The 26,386-nt window shown below is 35.7% G+C and overlaps 1 protein-coding gene across 1 annotated transcript in view; it reads right to left on the reverse strand.

Annotated features, from left to right (window-relative positions):
- Nucleotides 1-521: 521 nt before the first annotated feature.
- The window catches only part of KIF14 (kinesin family member 14), a gene marked incomplete at both ends in the record, with an annotated part of 33,258 nt that continues 7,393 nt past the window's right edge, over nt 522-26,386 (reverse strand). Inside the window, 26 exons of the mRNA XM_082002777.1 lie at nt 522-581; nt 1,141-1,166; nt 5,095-5,466; nt 5,605-5,740; nt 6,291-6,365; nt 8,834-8,953; nt 9,513-9,668; nt 10,268-10,452; nt 10,605-10,826; nt 11,573-11,667; nt 14,377-14,477; nt 16,510-16,648; nt 17,649-17,742; nt 18,342-18,468; nt 19,079-19,231; nt 19,936-20,083; nt 20,944-21,104; nt 21,328-21,430; nt 22,216-22,400; nt 22,606-22,669; nt 22,775-22,922; nt 23,269-23,441; nt 23,756-23,874; nt 24,505-24,621; nt 25,729-25,836; nt 26,197-26,227. Coding sequence (XP_081858903.1) covers nt 522-581; nt 1,141-1,166; nt 5,095-5,466; nt 5,605-5,740; nt 6,291-6,365; nt 8,834-8,953; nt 9,513-9,668; nt 10,268-10,452; nt 10,605-10,826; nt 11,573-11,667; nt 14,377-14,477; nt 16,510-16,648; nt 17,649-17,742; nt 18,342-18,468; nt 19,079-19,231; nt 19,936-20,083; nt 20,944-21,104; nt 21,328-21,430; nt 22,216-22,400; nt 22,606-22,669; nt 22,775-22,922; nt 23,269-23,441; nt 23,756-23,874; nt 24,505-24,621; nt 25,729-25,836; nt 26,197-26,227 — 3,418 coding nt within the window. The remainder of the gene's footprint in view (nt 582-1,140; nt 1,167-5,094; nt 5,467-5,604; nt 5,741-6,290; nt 6,366-8,833; nt 8,954-9,512; nt 9,669-10,267; nt 10,453-10,604; nt 10,827-11,572; nt 11,668-14,376; nt 14,478-16,509; nt 16,649-17,648; nt 17,743-18,341; nt 18,469-19,078; nt 19,232-19,935; nt 20,084-20,943; nt 21,105-21,327; nt 21,431-22,215; nt 22,401-22,605; nt 22,670-22,774; nt 22,923-23,268; nt 23,442-23,755; nt 23,875-24,504; nt 24,622-25,728; nt 25,837-26,196; nt 26,228-26,386) is intronic.

Raw genomic sequence — 26,386 nt, forward strand, 5'->3', positions numbered from 1 at the left:
AACATCCCTTCCTTGGAAAAATGCATAAACAAATCTCAGATCCTACTGAAAGCTAGAAAAGGAATTAAAATGTTGTCCTAAAATAGTAACAAGAACTATTATTATTTATTATTTTAAAAACCCAAACCAAAACCCCACCACTTCACCATGAACTCAGAAAAGTTGCAAAACATAAAAAGCAACAGGACTCTCTAATCACAGTATGTTAGAGTATATAAAGAATTAGAAGAAATTTCCTGTCCAAAAATAATAGCTTGTATTCACAGAGGTGAATCAGATGTAGTCTCTTCTTCTGCCTGCAGATGCCATTACCGGATCAAATTAAATCTAAACTGCAGCTTGTTTCTCTTCATCTAGAGTATTCTCATGAGTCAGTGGGTGCTAGAAGAGTTTAGTTATCTTTAATTTCTAACACTGGTACATGTTCTTTAAAAATAATAGCTAAAATGCACTTTTTTCTAAAAGTGCATTTATACACAATGTGTCTCAATAAAGATGGACTAACATTGTTTGAAGGCTTCTCAAGTAACGCAGCATTCATATTCTGAAGACATACTTCCTCCCAGGACTGTTATCTTTACCTGAGATAAAGATGTTTCTTATTCCTGGTTAGGGATAAAAATTAACAGTTCAGTGCCTAATCACAGTTAGTTTGACTCCCATGGCTTTATCAATTTCCACAACAACAACAAAAAAATCAATTAACATGGTGGGGTTTTTTTTGTGGCAGTTTACCTTGAGTATTAGTGCTGGATGCTGTTAACATGTGCAATTTTATTTTCCTACTATTAAACAAATAAAACTAGAGACTGAGTTGTAAAAACCAGTAAAGCAGCAGACCAGTACTCTCAGAATCATTATGAATTTTTTTAATGTAGTACTATTTTTCAAATAAAGTATCAAACTGAAGAAATACCTATTTCTTATGAACTTCTTTAAGTTACTTCTATTATGAAAAGATTTTTTCATTAGTTAGATTTTTCTTAGTTTTGTATTTTCAAATGAGACTAGGGTGCAGAAGTCTGAATACTCCACCTCCCCACTTTATATTTAAAAGTAAAACAAAGCCCCTCTCTTTGTCTTTTACATTAGTCAATAAAATCCACAGGTCAAGTACATAACGTTCTAATTACTTTTTACCTGAAATCTGACTGAAGAATATTTTCCTGAGAGATTAAGTGAGGACATTAAAGGAAACAACCAACCCACTAAAAAAACAACCAACCCTACCCCAAAACACAAAAAACACCACAGCAACAAGCAACCCACAAACTACAGATTACATCAATATATATAACAAAGTAAAGCCATTATAACAATACATCCCATTCAGGTCTCTAAACATTTCCTTATAACACTTCCCATTCCCCCCCATGCATGTTCCTGACCATTCAATGTTTCTTTCAGGGAAACAGCTGAACACTGTATGCTTGAGAACCCCAGAGAAAACCTTTCAAGACCAAATTCAGTGCTCTTAGCAGAACTATAACATCAGCTACTATAGCGACTAAGCTTCAGCCAAAGCCATAAAAGCCTCATCTATGCAACTGTATATGCATGGGCTCTACTGGTAGACTGTAGCTGCAGATGGAAAAATAGTAACTTGAAAATACTAGCCAAAGAGAGGAAGCATACATGCTGAGGGGCATAGCACATCAAAGTCTCACAGGTAGGCCAGCATGAGCCTCCGCTTTAGCCAGAAGCTCACAGTTCTTCCTCTAACCTTATAGCTATGAGTGATTTTTACATGCGGGTGCAAGTGAAGTGTGAAGGAATAAGTGAAGGTACTATGTGAACAGTTATCTGCTGCAAGTAAGCATATTAATTTTATTAGCAACAGTTAATTAATAAAAGGCATTTTAATAAATACTGGTTGTGATCCCACTCCCATCTCAATTCCCCTATCAGAGAAATTTACAATACCAATATATATTCCTGTGAAAGTAACTAACTTTGTGACATACTAAAGTAAAAACTCTACTTAAATTGCACTGTTTTGCTGCCTGCTTTAGTTTATAGTTTAGAGATACTATGATAAGAAGCTTCTTCTGTGTATTACCACTATCTGCTAGAAGCTATCCAGACCCTGACTTTACAGTCATATCTGTGAAAATGCAAGATGATGAAAATATCTGGATCATACCACACCACCCTTCATTAGGGTCTACTTCATTTCACCACTAGACCTAGCAGATGATGCAGATACTATGGTTGGCCATATCAATTCTTCTGCTGACCTGGGCTTAACCCACACCTCCATCCAACTCCTCAGAAAGACTAGCAAAATAATATACCGTTCAAATCAATCCATCCCAAAATCTGCCCGCTATGATCCCAATTCTTTGACATTTGTAATTTACAGGTGGACTAGCCTATAGTTATAAATATACCTTACCTTATGGTATATTACACCAATAGATTACTGGAGTCTCAGCTAGGCTTGTTGATGTATTAATGCAATATGTTGTGAGAGCACTAGCTCACTCTGATGATGTATAGTCACTGTATATATCTTAAGAGTGAAGTACTTCAATGATGTATAACTGTAAAAAGTGCACCAAGCTGAAGAAAACACTAGCAGAAGTTGGGTTTGTTAACATACTACTCCAAAATGTGAATATAGTAGTAACAATGCGAATAAGAGACTGATTAGACATGGTTAGGTAGCATGGAGGGGACAAAACAACACAACACCAAAGCAAAACCAAACCACCAAGCAGCAGGAAGCTATTTGCAACATTTTCACTCATCCTGTAAAAGTTAGATTTGATATTTTCTCCTGAGTTTCAGAAAGGCTAAAAACTGAAAGTCAGTTTGAGCTCCAAGTTTGTGAAGAACTTGTCTTCAGTTTTAGAAAAAAAAAAAAAAAAAAAAGACAAAGTCTGATAACATCACACAGAACTACAAAAACCAAGATGCTGTCTGAGCAATGCTTCTCATTAAATACAAGAACAAAAGCAAACATGATTAATCATCTGGGCAGGTGGAACACCAGTAACTCACTTGAATAATTTTGCAGTGGAGACTTGACATAACACCACTATACTGGCAGAAATTAGGAAGGATTGAATATTGCGCCATTAATAGGCATAGTTTAGTTCATGAGTATTCAAGCCTCTAAATGTGTACTGTTGCATGTCTTAATAGAGGAAATAAACTTAGGTAAAGAAGTGGGGTTTTTGTTTTGTTTCACTTGTGAGCTACAGAAAACACTTCTTAGTAGTATTTCAGATCTTACACTACAATACTTTCAACAAGAATGACGTACTCTCAGTGACAAAGGAAGGTCTCAAAAACAACTATATACAGAAGAAAACTGACAAGGAATTTACGCTTGAAGTTGTAAAAACTGGTGATCAGTTACATGATCTACTTTTACTCTTTAAAATACTTAAGCTTAGATACATGATTCAGAAGAACCAGTTACATTTTTAAAACTTCCAGCCAAATACAAAATAATACATTTACAAAAACAGAAATATACCAGGTTTCTCTTCACTTTTAAAGCATATAAATCTGAACAACTGAATATACTCTGTTAATCCTTTAGCAGACTTGCAAAGCCTTTAGAGTAGGAAAGCAATTAAGCTTTACTCACCTCATGTAAGAAGGAAATTACTAACTGAACTAAAATTGTTGAATATTTTTGATGGCAGGACTGCACTACAAGACATTTTTTGACAAAATATTAAGGTATACTAGCCTTAAGAAAACTGTATGTGGGTTACTAGTTCAGCATAATTATCTTTCCCTATTTCCTCCAAATCAGAAAAGCACAAAGTCACTGAATGACAGCATCCATTATAGACATAGTGTGAAAGTTTTCAGACAAAAAGGATGATTGACTCTCTTTACTGTAGTCTTTTCACAGAAAATAGTTTTAAGAGCTTGACATTTTCTCGAAGACTGAAATGCTCAAGATGTTTGGCATCTTCCCTCAGAAGGAAAGATGATAGCTGTGAATATCTGGCTTGGAAGCTTTGATATACAAGAAGAAACTTAGGTTTTAGCTTATGAATTTCTCAGCACTGTTTTGAGTAAAACATACTATGTCCAGGCCTCCTAGAACCCAGCTATTAAAGAATAAAAATCCAAATTAATTTTCATTCTTGCTTTTTTATTTTCACTGGTGTCAGCCAGCAGATTAAAGGTAAGAGGTTAAATGATGACTACAGTAAAAAGCATACCGTAAAGTTCTCTACAACCTCATGGGATGACTTACATATTATTTAGAATCCACAATGAATAGTACTGAAAGTGATTTCAGCAATCAAAAGATAATTAAGTAAAAGCAACATTCAACATGAAACTTACTTCAGATCAACTTGAAGAGCACCATCATTGATACTTTAAGGCCAGATTTTTCTTAAAAAAAGCATTCATCAGATAAGGTTGTAAAGTACTTTTACCATCCCTCATAGTTTTCCCCTACAGAAATAAACACAATTTTGCTTTGTTAAAAAAAAAAAAAGACACTCAAAAAACTGAAAGCCATAAAAAACACTTCAAAGTTGCAGTAGCATTGCTAGATAATAATGCAGCAGAGGTGAAGTAACGATGTCAACAAAAAAATTGGTACCCACACCACCTACCTTTCAAGTGTCTAAGATAAGAAGGCAGTATTCTTACCTGATGTATGCAACACATTTATGTTACAAATGCCGTTCAACAGAATCTCCTTCCACTGTTACACAAGAGTCCTAAGTCAAGGGTCTAAGATGAAGAAATGTGAATGTCCTACCAAGCATTTACTGTGTTTCCTAGTTATTCCTCAACAGTTTTTATTTTCTCCATTCATATCATCTCCAAGAGATTTTTTTACTTAATACAATAAATTATTTCTTATAGGCTTATGTAATAATAGACTTTTATTAAAACAAAAGGCTCTAAAGCCTAACAGCCCCTCAAGGAATTCAATTTCTTCTTGTGAAATTTAGGGTACTTATCCTCATACAATCATGTCATTTACTTTCATACCACTTAGGAATAATATTAGGAATAAATTTTAGCTTTTTGTGATATGTTCTTTCCCTTCATGTAAAGGAAGTTTCCCTGAATTTCTTAATAATAGCATTTAAACCCACTGTATCCTACCAGGTGAAAGCTCTGCAGTAAATGGAGGTGAAGACTGGAGTTTACGCGCATGTTTTGGAATCCCCTTCCTTTTCCAAGCAAATTCAATGTCACCTGTTTCAACCTGTCCTCCTCGAGTCTCAGTAGTTTCATTACAAAGAGTTTGAGATTTCAATGATGGCTGTCCTTGTTCAAGTTCAAAATTCAAAATAAGGGAATCAACCAGAGAGTCCAATTCATCCAAGTCCATAAAAGGCATAGGTATTTTCTGGATAGGATTGTTTGCAGAAGTAGAAGACAAGGCAAATAAACTGAAATAGTTGTTAAAATATCCAGCTATGACACAAATCTTTTCTGCAAAGCTCCTGAGAGAGCTTGTGTTTCTGTAAAACCCTATGAAAAACAAAAGCAAGAAGAATCAAATGCAGCATTTTGCAAAGAGAGAACAAGTGGCCCTCCCTCCGTCTTGCTTTACAGTTTTCCTATAGTCCACAGGTTACTGTTCCTACAGGTAAAAACCCAGTTAAATACCTCGTAATGTAGAAGAAACAATATGACAGACTTCAGCTAGGCACTGCTCCAATTCCAAATATTTCGCAGCGATGTTAGTGCTTTTCTTTATTTCCTGATATAAAGATTCTTCTGGTAATTGAGATTCTATTTCTTTCTGTATTAATAAAGAGGAATTTAAAAAGAAACAAATACATGACGGTATATTAACTATTAAGCATGCCTGTTAGGGATTCACATAACACAGGCCAATGCTGAAACACAAAACGAAAGTGATGCAAGTCACAAAATGTAAGACAGCTCCGAAAAGAAGTGCAGATATCATCTATCCTGGCTTTTAATGAAAAATACCAATAACTGTGGCCATAAACTATTGCAGTAGTTATAACACAATTACACTAGCATTACTGAATTCGAGGCTTTCAACTTAAAACAAAACAGGTGGCTAGGCTGTTCATGGTGAGCACAAAAAGGCAGCAGATAAGATACAAGTACCTCCAGTAAAATTAAAATAAAATAGTTTTGAGTGGAAATGCAGTAGCCAGAAAGTTAGCGTTCCAATCACAAGAATGCCACTGAGACAGAGAGTGTTACTATGCAGTTGTAAACATACAGAAGGTAGTTTCAATTCCTCTTGTTTGTTAAATGCACCCTTTAAATTTAAACCCCAGGCTCAAAGCATGCATTTTGTAAAACATTTCTCTTACCTTTCTGCAATAAGAGATGTTATTTTCAAGGAATCTGGCTAATGCCACAACATTATCCTTTATTCGATTTTGAATCTACAAAGAAACTTTTAATTATATTGTACACTTGATTCAAGACAAAGTTAAAAGTACATTAATATTTTACAAGGATAACAATGAACACTGGCATACTAATGAGAAAAACACTCAAAAGCAGAAGTAATGTTTTCTGCAACTCAACATGCAATTTTTCAAATAACGTTTTCTACCAGTTAATATTTTAACTACATCTGTGAGGTTTTAAATAAGCCCTTAATAAAAAGGATCAAATGAGCAAATTTAGGTGTTTGCTAAAGAAAGGTTGTCCTGTAATTTTTGTATCACTGTCATTCTTGGTGGTAGGGGTAATCTCTTAGTTAATACACTGGTGTTCCCTCCCCAACTTCACATTAGTTTCCCCCAGCGACAAGCATACACAGGACTCCTGCAGATGCACAGCAATCTGCTGCAAGTGAACAGCATTATCTGGAAAGCAGACTGCTCAATTCCTTTTGCTGGAAACATGAAGCATTTGGGAGTTAAGCAAGACTTTGGACAGTTTCACTATTATCTGTAGGATTAAGAATGACAATAGTGAAAACCAGAGCAGCAAGAAATTTTTGCTTTCCTTGAGACAAGAAATTTATCACTCCTCTCCAACTGATTTGAAACTTTTATGCCAGATCATGTATTACAGATTTTTGAGTAATAACAACTTCTTCAGAAATACGTTTTTTATATATCCCAACTCATTAAGGAGATTTTCTTATTGGCCACAGTTCTGCAAATTTCTCAACTTGGAAAAACAAAAATAAAAATACATGAGGCAGAAGACAGTATTGCTCAGACACAGGTAAACTATCACCTTTGGCCTTGCATTCTGTCTGTACAAAATATTTATTCAGAGGAAAAGTGGCAGAACAAGCCTATATATCCAAACACTGAAAGGAAGCATGTACTCTATATACATCTAGTACCTTGCTGAAGAACATTTCAATCTTTCCAAAGTATTTCCTTGGAATTCAGCCAGACTTTCTGTCAAAATGGCTCTCCCACTAAGAAAATGGCATAATTCCAAGGGGTACTCTAGCTTGCCTACTGCAATCTTCTTACAGTCACAGAAATGTTTTGAACTATGGTGCATATTCCTTATACTTTGTCTACTTTGCATAATTCCCTATATTTTCATCTTCCTCATGATTTTTTACCTAAGCAAAATAAGAGCACAAAATAACAGGCGGTAGCTAAAAAAAAAAAAAGCCCCTCCATGCAAAAAAAACAAACCACTCACTACTAAATTCAGCATGAAATGAGGTCTGTTCTGCTTTAAATGTCAAAATACACTAGACACACCAATAATAGTATGCTGCTTTCATGAAAGAGCAACTCCACCCCAGAACTCTGGCTTCAGCATACTCGGGGCAGAGGGGGAAGGAACAACAAAACAAAACCCCCAAAACAAACAATCTTCCCAAACCTATTCAGTTTGGTAAAATAACTGCTGAACTGTTATCAGGTGGGGGAGCACACAGAAAGTACACACACACATCTGTTTATTATGAGGTAGTAGGAATATCTCTTCTTAAAATGACAAGAATAATTAAATTGAGGTCTTGAGAGATAAAAGGTTCCCATTGTAATTCCTTTTCATAACACAATAAATTTGGAAGGTGACAGGGTAACTCATCAATACAATATGAAGAATTTGCTGTAACTTTCCTATAAAGTGTAATAAAGAAGTTGCTCAAATTGAAATACCACTGCTGCTTTATCAACCTGGAAAGTATTTGAATAACACAAACTCAAGCAGGACATTTCTGTCTTACAAGCTAGTAAATAGCTGCTTTAGTCAAACAATTTCCCCCTAAAGTGCCCAATTCATGAAAGTGCTTCAGCATACCCCAAGTGTTAAGCACAGGAGAAGACTAGCTCTTAAAAGGTAATACTGAACTATTTTAATATTTAGGTAGCATGGTGTTTGAGACCAGGACTGTAAGAACAACGTATGACAAAATGAAGACTTCAAGCTTTCTAATAATCTTCCTGACAATAACAGTGAGTATAGTAATCACATCTGCTATTACTATTATCAATATAAAATACCAATTAACTTACAGAATCATAAAGTTTTATGTATTAGATATGCAATCTTTTTACACAACCAACTTAACAGTAGCATACAGAACAAAAGGTCCTCTTGCTCCTGTGTGTCAGTTTTCATGTTCTCCCTCTCTTCCATGGTCACACTGTAAAATTTCACACAAAATGCCCTCCAATGCACAGAGACATAATTCTAAATAAAATACACTTAAATGTTCAGTCTACATATGGGTGAAAGTCTAAACACTGTAAAAAATTCCACAAGACTGTAGTCAATATTCCCACTTACCACCCATCTCAAACCTGTGTTACTACTTATAACTGTATTCTTAATATAAACTTTCTAAACAGAATTGCTGAAAAATAGGACATGATCAAGTGCCTCTAAGATATAGTAATAATTTTTAATCTTACTTTCATCTCACCTCATTTTGTGGATATTCTTTCACAAGTTCTTTCTGCACCATTCGTGCTTTTTCCTGTACAGTATTAATGAGGAACTCCAGCCCTGAGCCTACTCCATCATAAATGGCAAGCACAAAGTCCTTTTAAAATAAAGGTTCAAAACATAAGGATTAAGGGAAATTGCATGGCCTTGAATGAAAACATATTTTCCATAGTGGGCTAGAAACATAATTTTGTTTTAAGCAAGTTGTTCAGCGCTGGTATATTCAGTCACATGCCATTCTTGGACCACAGGGGCTCAGCACCTTAACCTCCTTTTCCTAACTTGCTTCATATTTCTGAAAATTCTATGTGGTACTTAATCACAGATTATTGAAATAAGTATTGTATTTCAGTGAAATAGGATTGTATCTGAACTGCGATTGCACAAGTCTACCTAAAAGCACAGTATTTCCTTCTTTTTATGGGTGGAAGTTATAAAGATTTAAAATGCATTTTTGCTAAGGAAAAACACAAACATTTCAAGGGTATTGACACATATGCATTTTCACCATAGAAATTAAGTATTAGATAAACTCTGAACATACTTAATTCAGTTGATCAAATTGTTGTATAAAACAATTTGCTTCAACGTACAATTACTGAAAATAAACGTGATGTGAACATTAAAATTACTATTTCTAATACACATTTTTTCACCTGTAGACTAGTTGCAGAAATGTTCTCTTCAAAAAAGGAAATATCCGCTCTTGTGACTACTGCCAAGTATCCTATGTATTTCATTGTTTGTTTTACTGTTTGGTTTACTCTGCCCCATGCTTCTGTTACCATGGAGGATATATCTGAAGAACATCCCTGAGAAATAAAGGCATATCATCCAGTGAAGCTAGAAAGCATCTCGGGTGAAAGAGCACACACTTTCTATAATGCAAGAGTTTGTAGCACACAATAGCTTGAGGCATTTTCAGCTTTAGATCTTCCTACTCCCAATGGCTTATCTACCACAGTTAAAAAACCCCACCTTACAGTCACAGGGAAGAATGGTATCATCATAGTCACACCGTAAAAAAAACCAAAAACTACTTTTCACAAGGCTGTAGCAAGTGTAATATTTACTGGCCACTGGTTTATAAATTTATGAACAGTAGCACTTCACAATCTAAAACTAGCATTTGCTTTTGTCACTGCATGTTTTAATTTCCCCTTTCATGTTTAAGAACCTGTGCTATTTTCAGTGCCTGACCACAGAAAGGTTCTACATTACTCTGAACTAGGATATGAACTTACCAGTCTAGCCAGCAAAAATACACACATTGCAATTCACCTTCCTTAGATGTGTCCATTTGTCATTTCATATGAGAGACATTTAAGTGTCTTTTAACAAGTCTATAGTAAATATTGCATTAATGCATAAAACTTCCCTACACATAGATGAATTCTTTAATATACTTTACCTGCAATAGTAACTGTAAATAACCTCCCAAGTTCTTTACTTCCTGTTTTATTTCTTCATCAGCCTTCATAGATCCAGAGCACTTCTGGACATTGTTAAGCCAGAGCTTGGTTAGAACCACAAGACGGTCAAAAGCAGAGATAACTCTGATACTGTAGGACTGAGCAGCATGATCAAGAGAGAAAACTACAAGAGAAGGAGATTTATCAGAACGTGTCCTTTGTAAATGAAAGTAGGAATGTTAATTCTTCCGATAGGCAAACATACGAATGCTTGCGCATCTGAAAGACAAGTAATTAGTAACATTTACTTTAAACTATTATGAAAATAAGACTTACAGTTTTCTTGACATTCTTCGTCTTGCTGTTCGTAAGCTTTTGAAATGGCAGAAGCTCCAGAGAAAATTATAAACAAATTAGTTAGGAGACTATCTGCTATGCTCTTTCCTCCTTCATGATTCTCTTCCAGTACGTCTAAAGCTGAACTTATTGATTCTTTGAAAATTCCTGGAAGAAACAATTCAGAAAAGCTTGGGCATATGCTGGACTTATTCTGTGAACCTGTATGACATAAAAGCAAAACATATATGCAAGAAACTCTTCATAGGACTGAGCAGTCAGCATGCCTTTAATGGCTATTTTATATTGCTTCTTCAGCATTGTTTAACTACAGAAGATAGCAAGTCAAAAAATGCGTATACAATGTTCTGCATAGTTTCTCGATTCAGTTAGTACAAAGACAAATTCCATAGTGAAATTCTTTAACATGAATCCATCTTTTTCAACAATTGAACCTACAGACAGACAGAAAATAACAAAATCCAGCCAACCTAAAATAACCAAATGCATAAAAGTATGTGCAAGACTGAAACATCTAGTATTTCAGAAAAGAAGTTCATAAAACCTGACAAAAAGCTTGGGGGAACCTCAGTAGTTGAATGAATAGCAACAACTCAAACAACATCTCCAATTTATATCAATACTCAGCCTCTGACAATTTGTTACATGAACTATCGTATTTCTCCAGTTAATAGTTAAGCAGAGTAATGTTTTAGATAAATTTCTTAAATAAGGGTCATAAGTGCTGGTCAGGAAGTTTTTGCCCTAAGACAGCATAATCAAAAATACAAAAACCCCTACTGTTAACAGCTTGACATCATAAACTTGAAGAGACTATAAATAAGACATTTTTTGCTTTCCAACCTACACTTTTTTTTAATGACTATTAGAAGTGCATATGTTTCATACATGTAGTAGTTTCAATTTATCAGTATGAAATGAAAGATGTTGTACCCTACAGTAAGTACCTGATATATAGGAAGTCTGTATATTCTGCATTGGTTGCAACTTTATCTCAGACAAACATCCAGAAATTCTCTTGTTCTTCATGAAACTTCTACTTCTAGGAAAGGAAGATACAGTGAGAACATGAAAAAAAACCTTAAAAGAAAGCAATCTCTCTCCCCATAACCCACTGAAAGTTCAATTAATATTAACAGACATCAGGCAAATGAAACAAACATCTACTTTGAAGTAATGGACCACAAAACCTAAAGCAGAGTGAAAGCAAGACAACACAGCCCATAGGATGGATCCTACTTACTTTCCCAGGCTTTTGCTACTACAGCAGGATTTTCATTCCACGTTGCCATTTTTAAGCTACTGGTTTATTACTGGATTATTATTATCTAGAACTTGAGACAAAATACGTTTCTTTCCTACGTACTGGGACCACAGAAAGCAGACATATTGGATTTTTATCTTGTCTGCTGGACAGAATGAATTGCTTTGGAAAGCCAGAGGGGAGGGCTTTTGTTCTTGGTAAAAGGCAAACGTTCTGTAAAGTTCTCCATTGTCAGTTAGACAAGGTAACTTAGCTTCCTGGGCCTGGCTCTGGGTGCTTAGCTGCCGGTGCCCAAAGCCAGATCTTGGGAAGAGAGCTGTTTGAGAAGCCCCAACCAGCCTTGAAGCTGTTAAAGAAACAGCTGGAAAGAGACCCAACAGAGGCTCCCCAGCTTTTCTAGGAGCTGTGTTTAAGGTAAATCTTCTGCCCTTGGTCCTGCCTGACTTACACTGCAGTTGTGTTGTAACCATGCCTGATGCCTGGCCATATATGCCATTGTTCTGGGCCTGCAGACCTGACCCAGTCTGACCTGGAAGTTTGTCATGATGGCTGTGTCAGGCAATCACTGGACTGCAGGCTGACCCTGCCAGCTGTCCCGGCACCTAATCCTGACTCACTGATACGATTTCCCAGCTTAACCTCAGCCCTGCCTCATTATTACATACTTACCTGTGGATCTGGACTGTTGTCTGACCCTGATTACCATGGCCAGATGCACTCTGCTCACCCCGCTCAGAAACTGTGGGGCTAGGCTCTTTTTCACAAGGGCAGTGCCTTGTCTACTCTGTTGTCACATCCAGCCCTACACTGCCCTTCCCTTTAGGAACAGACTGTCCTTTATGCTCCATGACACTACACATCAGGATCACCAAATCTTTAAGTAGCACATGGAATTTAATTTATTTCCCCAGTATGTGTGACTGACAGCAGTTAACTGCTGTCAATGCAGAATGCAATGCCAAGTCCCCTTTTCCAGTACCTTTTCTTGTTCAGTTCAGCTTCTACTGTTGCATTTTTAAATAGGCAGAATGAACCAAAAAACACTTCTGAAGATCACAGAATCACAGAATCACTAGGTTGGAAAGGACCTTCAAGATCATCAAGTCCAACCATTAATCCAGCACCACCATGTCCCCTAAACCATGTCCTGAAGCGCCACATCCACACGTTTTTGAACACTTCCAGAGATGGCAACTCCACCACCATCCTGGGCAGCCTGTTCCAATGCCTGACCACTCTCTCAGTGAAGAAATTTTTCCTAATATCCAATCTAAACCTCCCCCGGCGCAACTTGAAGCCATAGATTCAAGCACACACATTATAACACTGTCCAGAAGGCAGCATCAGACAAAAGGAATATTCCACCGTTATTGTATCATTAAAACACTACTTACACTAAGAATAAAGAAACTGTTCATTGCATGCTTTTCAGATAACTTTTGTTTACTTGGAATGGTCAGGAACGCTTTCCAAAATTTACAGTCAGGAAAACTGACCTGCTTTACAGCAGAATAACAATAGTCATATGGGCTGCTACCCACTGGCAAAGATATAATTAAGGATCTGTTAGCATTTCCATTGTAGAAATTGCAGAAGTTTGCAATTCATTTATAAATATTGTTATAAGGCTAAAACTTGACATACAAGGTCCCAGGCCAGCTGCAATTTAGTCCTTAAAAACAATGCTTTCATATTATAGAATTGTGAGGAAAACATTTAAAATTACACATTTCAAACTGCACTCATGATATCTAGATACAAGATTTAGAAAGCCTTACATATGTTTTGACAAAATATACTTCTGGGTTTGGAGGAACTTTTGTTCTTATTTCTTGCCCATGAGGAAAGATAAGAGAATGAATTAACAGAAGAGAACTCCTCATCAGTTGGCACAGTGTATGCAGTAAGTAAGGATGGGAAGAGCTGTCCATGTGCCTATTTAAAAATCGCTTGTGTTACTAGTTAAATAGGTGGATATCTATAACCTTAACCTGTGGGTCCTCTGCAGGTTAATTAAAAGTCCTGTGCTACAGACAAATGTATTAATTTCTGAGATAGCTTTCTGAAATAGTTGGGAACAACCTTTAATTACCTCCAGCTAGCTGTCAATAATCATACATAAAACCTTCTGGCACTGACCAGACATGCATTGCATATATGCTATGCCTGACCTCAAACATTGATGTTTCATCTGCCAAACTGCTTTAGTGGGCATGTAATTTTTATTAGCAACATGTTGCATACTGAGACGCATTTCGTAAGTGAAGCCAGTAAAGCATAGTAAGGTAACATATTTAAACTTTCCTTCCTCCTCACAAATGTATACATAACTTTTCATTTAATTTTTAAGTTTGACATTCTAGTAAGGTGAAAGAAGAATTAAGAAGTAAGACTATATTAGTGGCACAGAAGCATGTTTAGATAATAACACAAATTATTTTTTGCTTTGTTTTAAGCATAGATGAAAGAGCCACAAAGTAGTATCACCTTCTTCTGGAAAGAGAGGAAACAGAGGCGTCAGAAAGGTCAGGTTCCCACTCATCAGCAGGGTCATAAAATACATCAGCAGCTTTATTGCTATCATTACTCTGAAAAAATAAAGGGGAGGAGAAGGGTTAAACAGAAATAGAGTGATAATAAAGCATACAACATGGATGAAGACAACATGTTCTACTAACAGTAGAACAATAGTTTTAATGTTTTTTCTTTTGTTAGGATGTATATAATCTAGAAGATAACTGACTGCCAGACAACTTGAGGTGTAAGTGTTTGAAAACAAACTAAATCAAGCTAAACATTTAGTGAAGACACCTAGCTACCCAGCATGTGAGATACAGGAACACCAAGTACAAAACTTTTTCACAGCTCTCTCCACCTGCCAGATTTATTAAAAATCTGGGCATATAACTTACAATCTTTATTTATTTTTATACCTGGTTTTAGCAAGAGTTTTCCACAAGAAATAGAATCCAGTCTCCGATACTGCCAAGATCCCAACAGTTTTTAGTAATAATTATAGCACCATTCTTCTGTAAAAAGCCCCTACCAGCACCTTCCATGCCCCAACAGTCGAGAGCTCCTCTTCTGCAACCTTCAAGTATGCTATTTATGGCAGAACATGATATATGTTTGGAAATAGCAAGCATCCAAATATTTCTTTATATATTATTTGAAGCAATTTCTACTCATTTTTCAATACTGCTCCAGGCTAAAGATAATACAGATATTGGAATGAAAAAGGTTTATATGATCAGGAGAATCACAAATTCAAGCACAGAACAAATTTAGACAAGTTGTTCTCTTAATCTAAAACTTGGTCTTAAATACATGTTTTCGTGTATTAATCAAAAAATATCCAAACTAGTATAGCATCAAATAGAAGAACATTTTGGTTCTACTGGATTGTTTTAGATCCTTCCTTCATGTTAACCAGCTCTTCCTCATCTCCAAGAATTTTCCTTCTTTTACCCGTCTTTATTTCGCTGCAGTCTAAAACAACATTCAATTCATGTGGCAGAAACCAAAAAACAAATAAAATGCAATCATCAGCCCTGAAGATTGGAAAATCCCAGAATAGTCCATTGCCACTAAAAAAAGGAAAATACTTGTAAGGGCCACCAGATCTGATAGTGTTTTGTGTTTGTGTTTTGTTTTTGGTTTGTGTTTGTTTGTTTTTGTTTTAAGTAGTTCTTAGGGCTCTCGAGTCTTCAGCTCTAAAAAAAAGGAAAGAAAATGCAATGGAACGCAATGAAAAGACTGTCTGTTCACATGGAGTCAATGAAGATAAACTTATTTCTTATGATATTTCTCTCCTTAGACGATAAAAAAAAAAATTCTCCCAGCAAATAAGTGCTGATACTGTAATCTTATTTGTATTCCATATTTTTGGACATTTTGGAATCACACAATTTGGAACCATTGTCTACCTGTACGTAATTACAAAGATTTTAGCTAATGACTATAAATTTGGGGGGAATACAGAATCAAATGTAGGTGCTGTTCCCACTTCTCCCTTCCTTCTATTTTACATCCTCCGCTTCAACACAATAATATGATACGCTCCAAAACAAAGTATATCTAGAGAGGTGCAGTAGAAAATTATCCCATTTGTCTGATTAAAAGCAATGGAATTAGAAAAAGGGATTAATGTGCAGCTTTTTAGTCCATTTATTAAACAATGATGAAAAAGGTCTTTAAAAAACTCCCGTTGAAGAACCTAAAGCACATACAAAAGCAACCAGTAGCAAATTAACTTGCCAGAACCAAAGAAAAATAGATAGAACATAGCAATGAAAAATCATCATACCTTTAAAAAGTCAAGTTTTTGTCTAAAACAGATAAGCAATTGAACAGACAGAAAAACCACAGAGCAGTCCTTGGTTTACTACTTCACACTCTGTACACAAAATGACCTGAATAAAGTCATTGATTTCTACTGTCCTCTTTCTGTGTGATGGACAAACGCGTGTACATGTGTTTAATAAAAAATAATCATGTGCCTTGGTGTTTAAGGTCACAAACAAAAAAACCCACAAGATTTTCCTCCTGTATGATTATCAAAATCTTGTCTTTGACAAAATATTACTGATTATTAGCGGTTTTCCTTCAGTTGTTACTGACCTCATAGAGTTCTTTCATTGCTGCTAGTTTGCATTCAAATTTCTCCAGGCTCCAGAAAGTTGCTATTCCCAGTTTGATGTTACGAACCTGCACCAGTACAGAAGACACTGTTCCTGTTTTATCATCAATTCTGTCGTGCCTAAGAATTTGAGAAAGTTTAAAAAAAAAGACAGACAAAAAACATTATTCAAATTGCAAAAATAAACAAGGCACCTGTAGATAGGATTATACAGAGAATAAAACCTTGATTACAAACACAAAAATTGCTTGAGACTTGCATCTCACACCACACACATTAGTGTAGCCAGTAAAATTATTTTTATGTAAAGGAAAAAAGGAATCCCTACGTTCAGAGATAGAAGTAGGTACTAGCCTACAAATTCTTGGCTCTCAAGAAACTCAGGATCAAACATACGCTACAGAATTCTACTGGCAGAGTTCTTGTTGAAGAATGTGAAAAAACATCTGAAAAACACAGCAATACTTACACCTGCTAGAAAGTCCTAGCTTACCTACATCTAGTGTAGCATTTTTTTTTAATGCTACAGAGTTTCCTCTGCATTAATATAGCTCTGCTCACACTAACACCACCTGACCAATATACAGGTCCACTACTAGAACACTCTTCAGCTACAAGGTATCTGTGGAGTGAAACAGCTGGTCACAAGAATTCAATATCCAAATATATGCATGTTCTGAGGTTTTTACTTTGGACCACCTCTGCTGTGGTCCTACGAACTGAACACCGCCCAGTGGCTAGCACATATTCCCTGGTTTAGTTTTGTGCAAAAGGAATGCAGTTAGTGTGCTTTAGGACCACTTTAATATGTGAACCAAAGCAGGATGGACATTGGTATCCAAAGATTCACGTCCAAAGCACACTGGATCCAAAGTTGTCTGTAGACATAACTTTAAAGTCTTGATGTAAAATTCAAATTTCAAACTGACATTTCAAACTAATGAGGCTAAACTACACACTTATCTAAAGCCAGTTTGGAAAAATTATTTGTCATGTTCAATTCACAAAAGTGTGAAAAGAAAAACCAACAGCTCACTGCACATCCAGAACCACCCCCCAATTTCTATGTATATTTTTTATATATAATACATACCCTCTTATAATTAACTCAGATACTCACCTGTAGAAAACAGTGTTTTTCCCTAATTCATTACTAATGGTGTTGGCCTCTTTGATCATCACAGATAGCTTCAGAGAATTCCAATTAAGTGGAACTAATAAAGAATATAGCACATAATGATTAACTGGATCAAGCACCTTCAGGGTAAAAAAACAAAAACGAACAAACAAACCCCAAAAAAGAAACCCCACCAAAAAAATTGAATAGAATTTAGGCAACAACAGTTCTGTGAATTCCCAATACATGGGGAAAAATAAACCTCCCAGCCAAGATACCCTTTATAAGAGGTCAGGTAAAAGGTATTTCTGAAATAGAAGCATAACACCAGACACTATATATTAGACTAAACTGAGATAGGAAACTAAGCAGAATCAATTCTGGTACTCCAGTTCCCCAGTGAGTTAACACCTAACCAGTTCAAGCCAGATGGGGGAAGAACTTCGAAGTAATTGGGGTAAATACAGACTACATGTATATCCAGCTAATCACTCTGGTGTGAATAAAACAGAGCTTTTAGCACTGTCTGGTATATACAGCTTATGAATATGAAGGATCATAGCAGCCAAAAGGCTCTTCTGGTTCAGGGTTGTTAGAGAAAAGAGAAAAAGCTTCTGGATCCATATCCACTAAATCCAAGACCACAAAGCCAAAGAGAAGTCAGCACTGCCCTTGCAACTTTATGTATATACATACTAGGCATAGTTTTATTCCCGCTTCCACGACTCTTCTGAAGGTTGTGTATTTCTTCAGCAATCTTCTGTTTCTCAGCTTCCAGAGCTTCAAGTATCTTCGCGTGACGAATAGTATGATCTTCTAGAGCCTGGGTGAAGGAAGAAGGAGAAAAAGAAAAAAGAAAATCCAGAACTCTTAATGTGGTTTATTTAGGCAAATTTTTTGTTGCTGTCATTTTATGGACTTGGAAACAGAATGGAATTTATATTGGACATCTGCCATTTCAATATAAAACCCTTTATCTTCAAACTCTGGCAGTTTTCTGGTTTTGCTTAGATATTGACATGCTTTAAAAAAAACAACTGGAATTAAAAAGAAACAATTAAAAAAAATTAAGTCATATATGTTGCAGCAGTCACATATATATGAACACCAGCCAGAAACCAGTCATTACTTACATTAATGCCTGCAGTCATAATTTTTGGCACGGGCAATGGTACCTAAAGTTTTGTACATGAACAACACAGTCCATATTATATAACAAATAAAATCAGCATTAGTTTATCCCCAAATTTAATAAAGTATCATATTCAGAGTGTAAATAAGACATCTGTTCTTTTGCATAATATCACGTAGAAGAAAAAAAAACTTAAGAAACATTTAACTTACAATGATACATGTAAAAAAACAAACCACACACAAAATAGACCACAGTTTATCACCAAAAAAGTGCCTTTTTTTTTTTTTTTTTAAGTTACCTGCTTGGTAGCTAAGGTCTCCATTTCTAAACGTTTCTTATTGAAGTCTAGTTCTAGCTCAAGATTTTTCTTTGCCTTCTCTAGCTCACGTATTTTAGTTGCAGCTTTCTGGTTATTCAGTTCTTGGATTTGCTTTTTATGAGATTCTTCTCTCTAATATAAAAAAGGACAGATAAGAGGAGGTATACCACTTCTATAGCATTTCTGATCCATCCCTTAGGCAGATATTAAGATTTATTTTCGCTTCAATACATTTAAAACATGCAGCCCCTGTGGGCTACTCAGCCCAGTGTCAGCAATAAAAGGTTATATCCCAGTTTACAAGCATCACATTATGTCTTCAATAGCACAGTTAAGAAATAAGATACTCCACCATTGTTTTGTTCTACCATGATGCACTATTCTATGTAGACTTATATATACACACCATAAAAGTATTTAAAAGACTAACAACAATGCAGCATGCAAACTTGCAAGAAAAAGAAAAGCTGTATTAACTAAAACACTGCAGTAATTTAAAAGTCTCACGGAAACACCCTCATCAAATTCACACCAGATTAACATTTTAGTTCCTGGCTAATTCTATAAGCCAAAATCCCTAGAATAATTCTGAAGGGCATACCTACTTTAGAACTTCTTGCATTAGTTAGGCTAGTTTTTTTGTTTGGGGTTTTTTTTTCCGGAATAAAAAGAACAAGGCTTAGCATTCCCTAAGACACTGTTTATAATATGCAAGACCAAAGAAAAAAACAAAAACCACAACCAAAGAACAACAAACAAGAAATAGAAACCCTATACTACAGCTTCTGTTTTATTTTATTGATATGTTTCATGTAATAATGCAATGGGCAACTTACCACCTCTGCTTCCAGTGATTTTATTTTGCTTTCATAAGCTTCTTTTTGTGAGGTCAGTTCTTGCTGAACCATCTCTTTCGCAATTTGGACACTTTGCATCATTTCTTCCTTGGCTTTGAGCCGTGCCTCTTCAACTTCTGATTCAAGCCTACAGGTGGAAGTATCACGTATTTAGAATACTGGCTTTTATCTCTTATAGGCTGCATAGAGTTTAAAAATCTTTAATTATAAGAGGCACCTCCAATTCTAACAGTAAAAAGAGTTTGTTTTGTTGTTTTGTTTTGGGGAGGGGGGTTGTTTGTTTGTTTTTGTGGGTTTTTTTAAACCTCAACTTTTATAATTTACCTAGATATTTTTTATTTCATAGGGAAAATATAGACCTGGTAAAGATGGAGAAGATTCTAGAATTTTAAGATACACTTGATTTCTGTATTTATTTTATTATGCACCTTTCACAAAATTAAGAACTGTAATAGAAACTCACTAAATCACATTAAGATGCAGAAAAGTAAATTTTAAGTCAATGAGTCTTGCAGTTTAATAACTACCAGGAATGAGGCACGTACAAATAACATTTACTGTCTCTCAAATTCTCCACCATCACAGAAGACCAAGGTTGTAACTTTGGGTTCTTCTCATTTTCCCAATGCATCTGCTTCTCAGGCTATAAATCTCTCTAAAACATCAAAAGTCAGACTCATCATGTGCTTGGAGAGAAATGTAATGGAAGAGATAAACTATTTTGAGGACCTCTGGAGCTCAGTGTTCGTTTAATTGCGATCTACATTCTTGACAACTGGACTAGATTGTGGTGATCACCTCTTCGAGGTACACATTCATTTCAGCAAAGTCTGGAACTTTCATTTCCATTATGGAGCTAATAATAACCTTGCTATTTTCCAGCTTTCCCTTACTGTGAAATATTTAATAATCTTAAATTCCTTATTTCTTTAACTTGTTGCATTAACAACTGAATTTATGTTTAGAACAAGAAGATACAATACTTACTGTGTCCTCTGTGCAACAAGCAGCTCATTCTTTGCAAATTCAAAATCTTTTGGACCATCATGCAAAAACATAGTCCCACAAACTGGCATTTTAACTTTCTGAACTTCTACTGGATGATTAAACCTCAAATAATGGTCTCCCCCAAGGATCACTCGATCACCCTATTAGAAAAGGGGGAAAAAAAGTTTGTTCTATAACTTCTAGATTTATAAACAAATTTACAGTACTTAAAACATAACAGGTGGGGCTTGAAATCAAAGACGAAGAGACACACATTTATGGTTTCAGAGCTTTCTAAGAAAACCTGCAGCCTGAAGATTTAATGTTAACAAAGCTAAGAAACGCACACATGCACATACTACTCTTACCAAATCAGTTACTTACATGATGCAGAACTGTTGGGTCTACAATGCATTTTCCATTTACGTATGTCTTTGCTTCTCTCAGTGGAATAATACTCACTTTGCCATCAGTATTTTTTATAACACTGAAAACAAGAAACATTGTGATTTCAGTAGCTCACATTAATTGCAAATGATGTTTCTTAATGGACTAAAATTCATGCTTTAGGTAGTGTCCTGTTATTGGTTTTCCAGATGCAGATTGTCTTCATAGTATTTAGGTACAATATAAAAAATTAATGAGCGACAGCCTATATTTTAAAAGAGAATCGATATTTAAATCAAAGAAAAATTAGCGGCTAAAAAATTACTATAACACCCTGTCATCTGAGCATTTCTTTGATAATGCTTAATTTCCCAACATACCCACATCTTTCATGTTTTTAGTAATTAATAATCATATTATTAAATATGATTAGTTATGTTTCTTCCAGCATCTTGTGTAGGATCAATTGCATGGAATGCACTTTAAACAGTATTTCTGCAATATGGCCAGGATGCGTTTTCCTTTTAGTTTTAAGTAAGAACTGTCAAGGCATTACACTTTTCCATTTAACTTAATGTAATAGAGTTATCACACAGCATCATTTGATCAGGTCTTTCTCCAGTATTTTTGCATGAATAGAAAATTTAGCTACATAAATGAAATAAAAAAAGAAATTAAACCACCTTGGTAAACAGATTTCTAGAGGGAACAGAAGGAAGTTACCTTAATCATTGAACAGTATAAAATTCTCCCTCGACAGTATTTTCCTGTTTAGAAAATCATGTTTGGTTACCACCAAGAAGGAAGAGTGACTCCAAGAGAAAGGGAAAAGCGAGAAGAAATATTTCCTGCTCTCATTTCAAGTATGAAAAGAACACTACATACCAATGGTCATCAGCAATTAGCACTCCGGAAAGCTGGATATCATGTTTTGAATTTGGTGTATACCTTCCAACTGTAGTTTCTCCTTCTTTGATCATATACAACAGCACCTCAGAAAGCTGAGGATCCTCATTGAGATTGACAAGGTTTGGTAAATGATTGTCCATTTTGAATGCAATCCCTGCTTTCTAGATAAAAGAGAGCTCTGCATAAAAAACAATTTACTTTGTGCATTCAAATATCTGTATTAAATTTTTCTATGGAGTCACAGTAGACCATTAAAAGAATAGCATTAAGGAAACCAAATCCTACAGCTACTCTAATTCTTCTGCAAGGCTTGCTGATACTGTATTTTCTGCACTCTCTTATAGAAAGTGAAGAAAGAAAATGTACCTGCAACTCTTTTATATCTTCTAATTTCCTTTTTTCTGCTTGTTCAAGTTTTTCTTTCCAGGCCCTTAAATGTATTAAGGGGAAAATAACACAACATATTAGGAGAAAAATTACAGCATATAAACTTTACCATTTCTATTTTAAAGTAAGACGTTAATGACCACCCAACCTTTGCATTTCTGCCATATCCCTCTCCTGCTGGTGCAATTTTACCCTCAAAGATGTTATTTCCTGCAAATAACGTCTGTATTTTTCAGGATCAGTGTTCAGAGTGCTTTTCTGAGCTGCCTTCAGTTTTTCAATTTCAGCTTTCAATTCTACATTAGACAAAACAGACAGAGTACACATAAAAAAATCAAGACAAAATAGGCTTTAGACATTTCAGTACAATACTAGAAAATTCATCCTGTTATTTAATTAAAAATGAAACACCTTTCCCTATTCCAGGTCCTCAAGTGTAGCCTAAGATATCATCTGAACTTTGGCCAAAAAAAAAAAAAGCTCACAAAGAAGAATGATATTAAAAGGAAGATATCCTAGGCAGTATTAGCCTAGTTGACAAGTCAACAGAATAGATTATCAGTAGTAACAACATTTATGGAGCAATAAGTTAAACACACATGCAAGTGAAAAACCCACAAAGACTTCAGATTTCAACCTCACCTCTGATTAACTTGGCATTCACATCTTCATTTACTTTAGCAATGTTGATAATTGAACAAGCTTGTTTTGCATAGCGAAGAGTGCTGAGTGTTTCTTCTGTACTGCTGGCAGCTGGACTTACTGTGGCAATCATAGCAGTTTGTGAATTTCCACCAAGACTTTCCTTTAACAACCTTCATTTGACAGGAGAGTTAGAAGTCAATCCCCAGCCCCCGTATTGAAAGAAAAATTAAGCTTCTCAAGCTGAACAGATTAAATACAAAATACTTAGAATCTTGCTACTTATTTGAGAGTGATTGTTAGCTACTTAAAATAGCAACCAAGGTCGTGTTTGTTCTTTACCTGATGCAACAGGCTACTTCTTCCCTCCATAAGTCATTTGAGAGAGAGGAGGCAAGAAGGGGAAGTGATGCCTCCTGTATAGAAGGGGAATCCACAATCTGAGAAAGCCTTTACTTCTATAGAAAAAATTCTAAAGAGTACATACCAAGTAAGGACAGATTCCCGGTAAGGAATGAAAGTTTTCTTTCCATTTTGAGATTGTTTAGAGAGTGCAGAAATAACCTTTCCAAGGGTTAACAGTGATTTATTGATACTCACACCCTCCTACGCAAAGCAAAAATAAAAATAATTATAATACAGTTGTATTTATTTGTGCTATGTTATTGACTGTACAGTTGATTTAATCGTGCTTATTCAATGTATGGTACACCTGTACCATATTAAATGTCATCACTGATTAAAAAACTACAATAAGATGCAAGAGTATCCTTGAAGATCTTCGTTTAGAAAGAACAGAGACACGGGGTTTAAAATAAGCAGTGTTAAGAACCATCAAACTTATGAAGGCAGCTTGAAATAAAGTCTCTTATTAGAAACTCTATTTACTTAAATCCTCAAAAAAGGGGCAAGCCCCAATTCTGTGCAATATCTGAATCATGACTTGTCATGCAGACATTTTTTTCTCATTCCTTCTACAGGACTGTTAGGCCTGCACAGCATGGGGAATGTTGTCCTGAGCAAAATCTAGCCTGCCATACTGCACAGTCAAAACAGCTTCTTAGAGCCATCCACCCTCACTAGCAAAATGCTATGCAATACTTATACACATAAGGGCTACATATCCTTTTATAACTACAGTTCCTGCCCAAGAGCCCTGGTAGGTAAGTATGCTTCAGAGTTTAGGAGTATTCGCTGGAGACAATCCTTTTCCACAGATTTGTAATCTTGGTTTACCTTCAGCCTTTCTCCAGTGGTCTGAGCTGTTGAGCAGCATTCACTGCCAGCTAGGTCAATTAGATTTATGTGACTGGTAAGCCTACGATCACATTGTTCTTCATCCACAAATTCTACCTGGAAAAAAGGGAGATGTTGGCATTCAAGACAAAAGAAAAAGCCTGAGCACAATCAGAAATGTAACCAGCTCTTCACTTTAAATACATAAAAAATTGATACTTCCATTTATTTTCTGACAGCATACCTTCATGTACATCCCTTGAAGGAGACTAAGTTCAGACTTTTAACCATAGTATCAATTGTTTGTGGTTGCATAACTGTATAAGCATGAACTGCAAACACAACCGATTAGCAAACTACAAGTTTGGGTCTGAAGTTGGTGGCTATCTGATAACCATGGAAATCAGTAAGCTGTTGCTGACTTATACCAATGAAGATCACCCAAGTAGTTAGTGGAAAAGTCTCAGGACTAGTTCTGATAGAGAAAAGAAATAATCTTGCAGTGAGAAGGGTAAGGGGAAGGAGAAGATTAGGGAGTTGGGCTGAAAAATTAAACCAGCCAAGAACACCAAAAAACCCAAACCAACAAGTTATTTGTGAATGGAGAAGATTGATAGTCTGTAGACTTCTGAGGAATTCTACCTATTTCACTCCTGTTTTCAGGCTCATCTCATTGAGTCAGTTTTGTCTCTTACACATCTGTAAATCAGATGAGGAGTTATAGTCCCTATATCCTGGAGACACATGGGTGAGGGATATCCTGAAGCAAGGAAACATTTACCCAGTGAAGTGTGTTGAAACTGAGCAAAAACTGCATTTCCTACCATTGTCCCAGCTCATCACTTGCAGGAACTCTGCACAGCTATCCTCTTTGCATAGCCTAGCTTTCTTAGAAGCTGTGTTGGCAGCAGTGGGAAATTAGGTCTGGCCTCAATTTGTATTCCAGTTACATCTCAAAACTCACACTCACAAGCTTGGAGCTACTCCTAGATTTGCCAGTCTAGACATACTTATTTTGCTGCTATAAATATATGTAGCACAGAGACATCAGAATCTACTCAAAGAATGTAAAATAAAACCAGGTTTGCTGGGTATAAAGCCATGTTAAAATGCCCTGTGCTTTACTTATAATTTTCAAGTATATTCTCACAACAATTTTTTAGGCAGCACACAAAACAACTTTTTACTACCCAATTTGAACTGATATAAAACACCCAGCAATACCTTAGTTTGTGTCATGACAAGGGTGAAGACAGAATGAGATCTAGAGCTCTTGTCATTCATTACTGTAGCAGCTGTTGCTCTCTGCTTATTTCCTAGTTCAAGCCAACTCTGTAAGAGATAAAAGTCAGGATGTGAAACTAAAACCTACTTTGCGTAGTTAACCGAAGATTAAAAAAAGTCTGCAAATAAAGTTATTAACACAAAAGATGACTCTATAAGGGAGGAATTAAAACTTAAGTTTAATAGATAACCATGTGAAGAGAGTGACACTTGCCTGTATGCATCTACTCAGCTCCATTATATAGGACTAGTCTTCATTATCCTTTTAAAAAATCAGCTGAAATATCATAGACTACAGGGCATTTTGTAAAGCATTTTCTTCCCATCAATGGAATTTAGTTTTTAGCAGTAAAAGAAGGAGCAAGTAGCAATATTTGTATTACCTTTTAGTAACCAAATAACTCTTACCTGGATATCAGAGTAAGAACTGACAACATTCCTAATGTGGGGGAAAAAGAAAAGTTTGGATTCAGACTGTTTTCCTTTACAGTTTTCCCTGCTGCCTGAGTTCTGAAACATTTCCCCCATTACAGACAAAATACAAATATACCATGAAAGTTCCAGTTGTCTTAAGACTTCCACACACTTATTTCACTAA

Source organism: Phaethon aethereus (assembly GCF_964289735.1).
Source record: "Phaethon aethereus genome assembly, chromosome: 8".
Classification (NCBI taxonomy): domain Eukaryota; kingdom Metazoa; phylum Chordata; class Aves; order Phaethontiformes; family Phaethontidae; genus Phaethon; species Phaethon aethereus.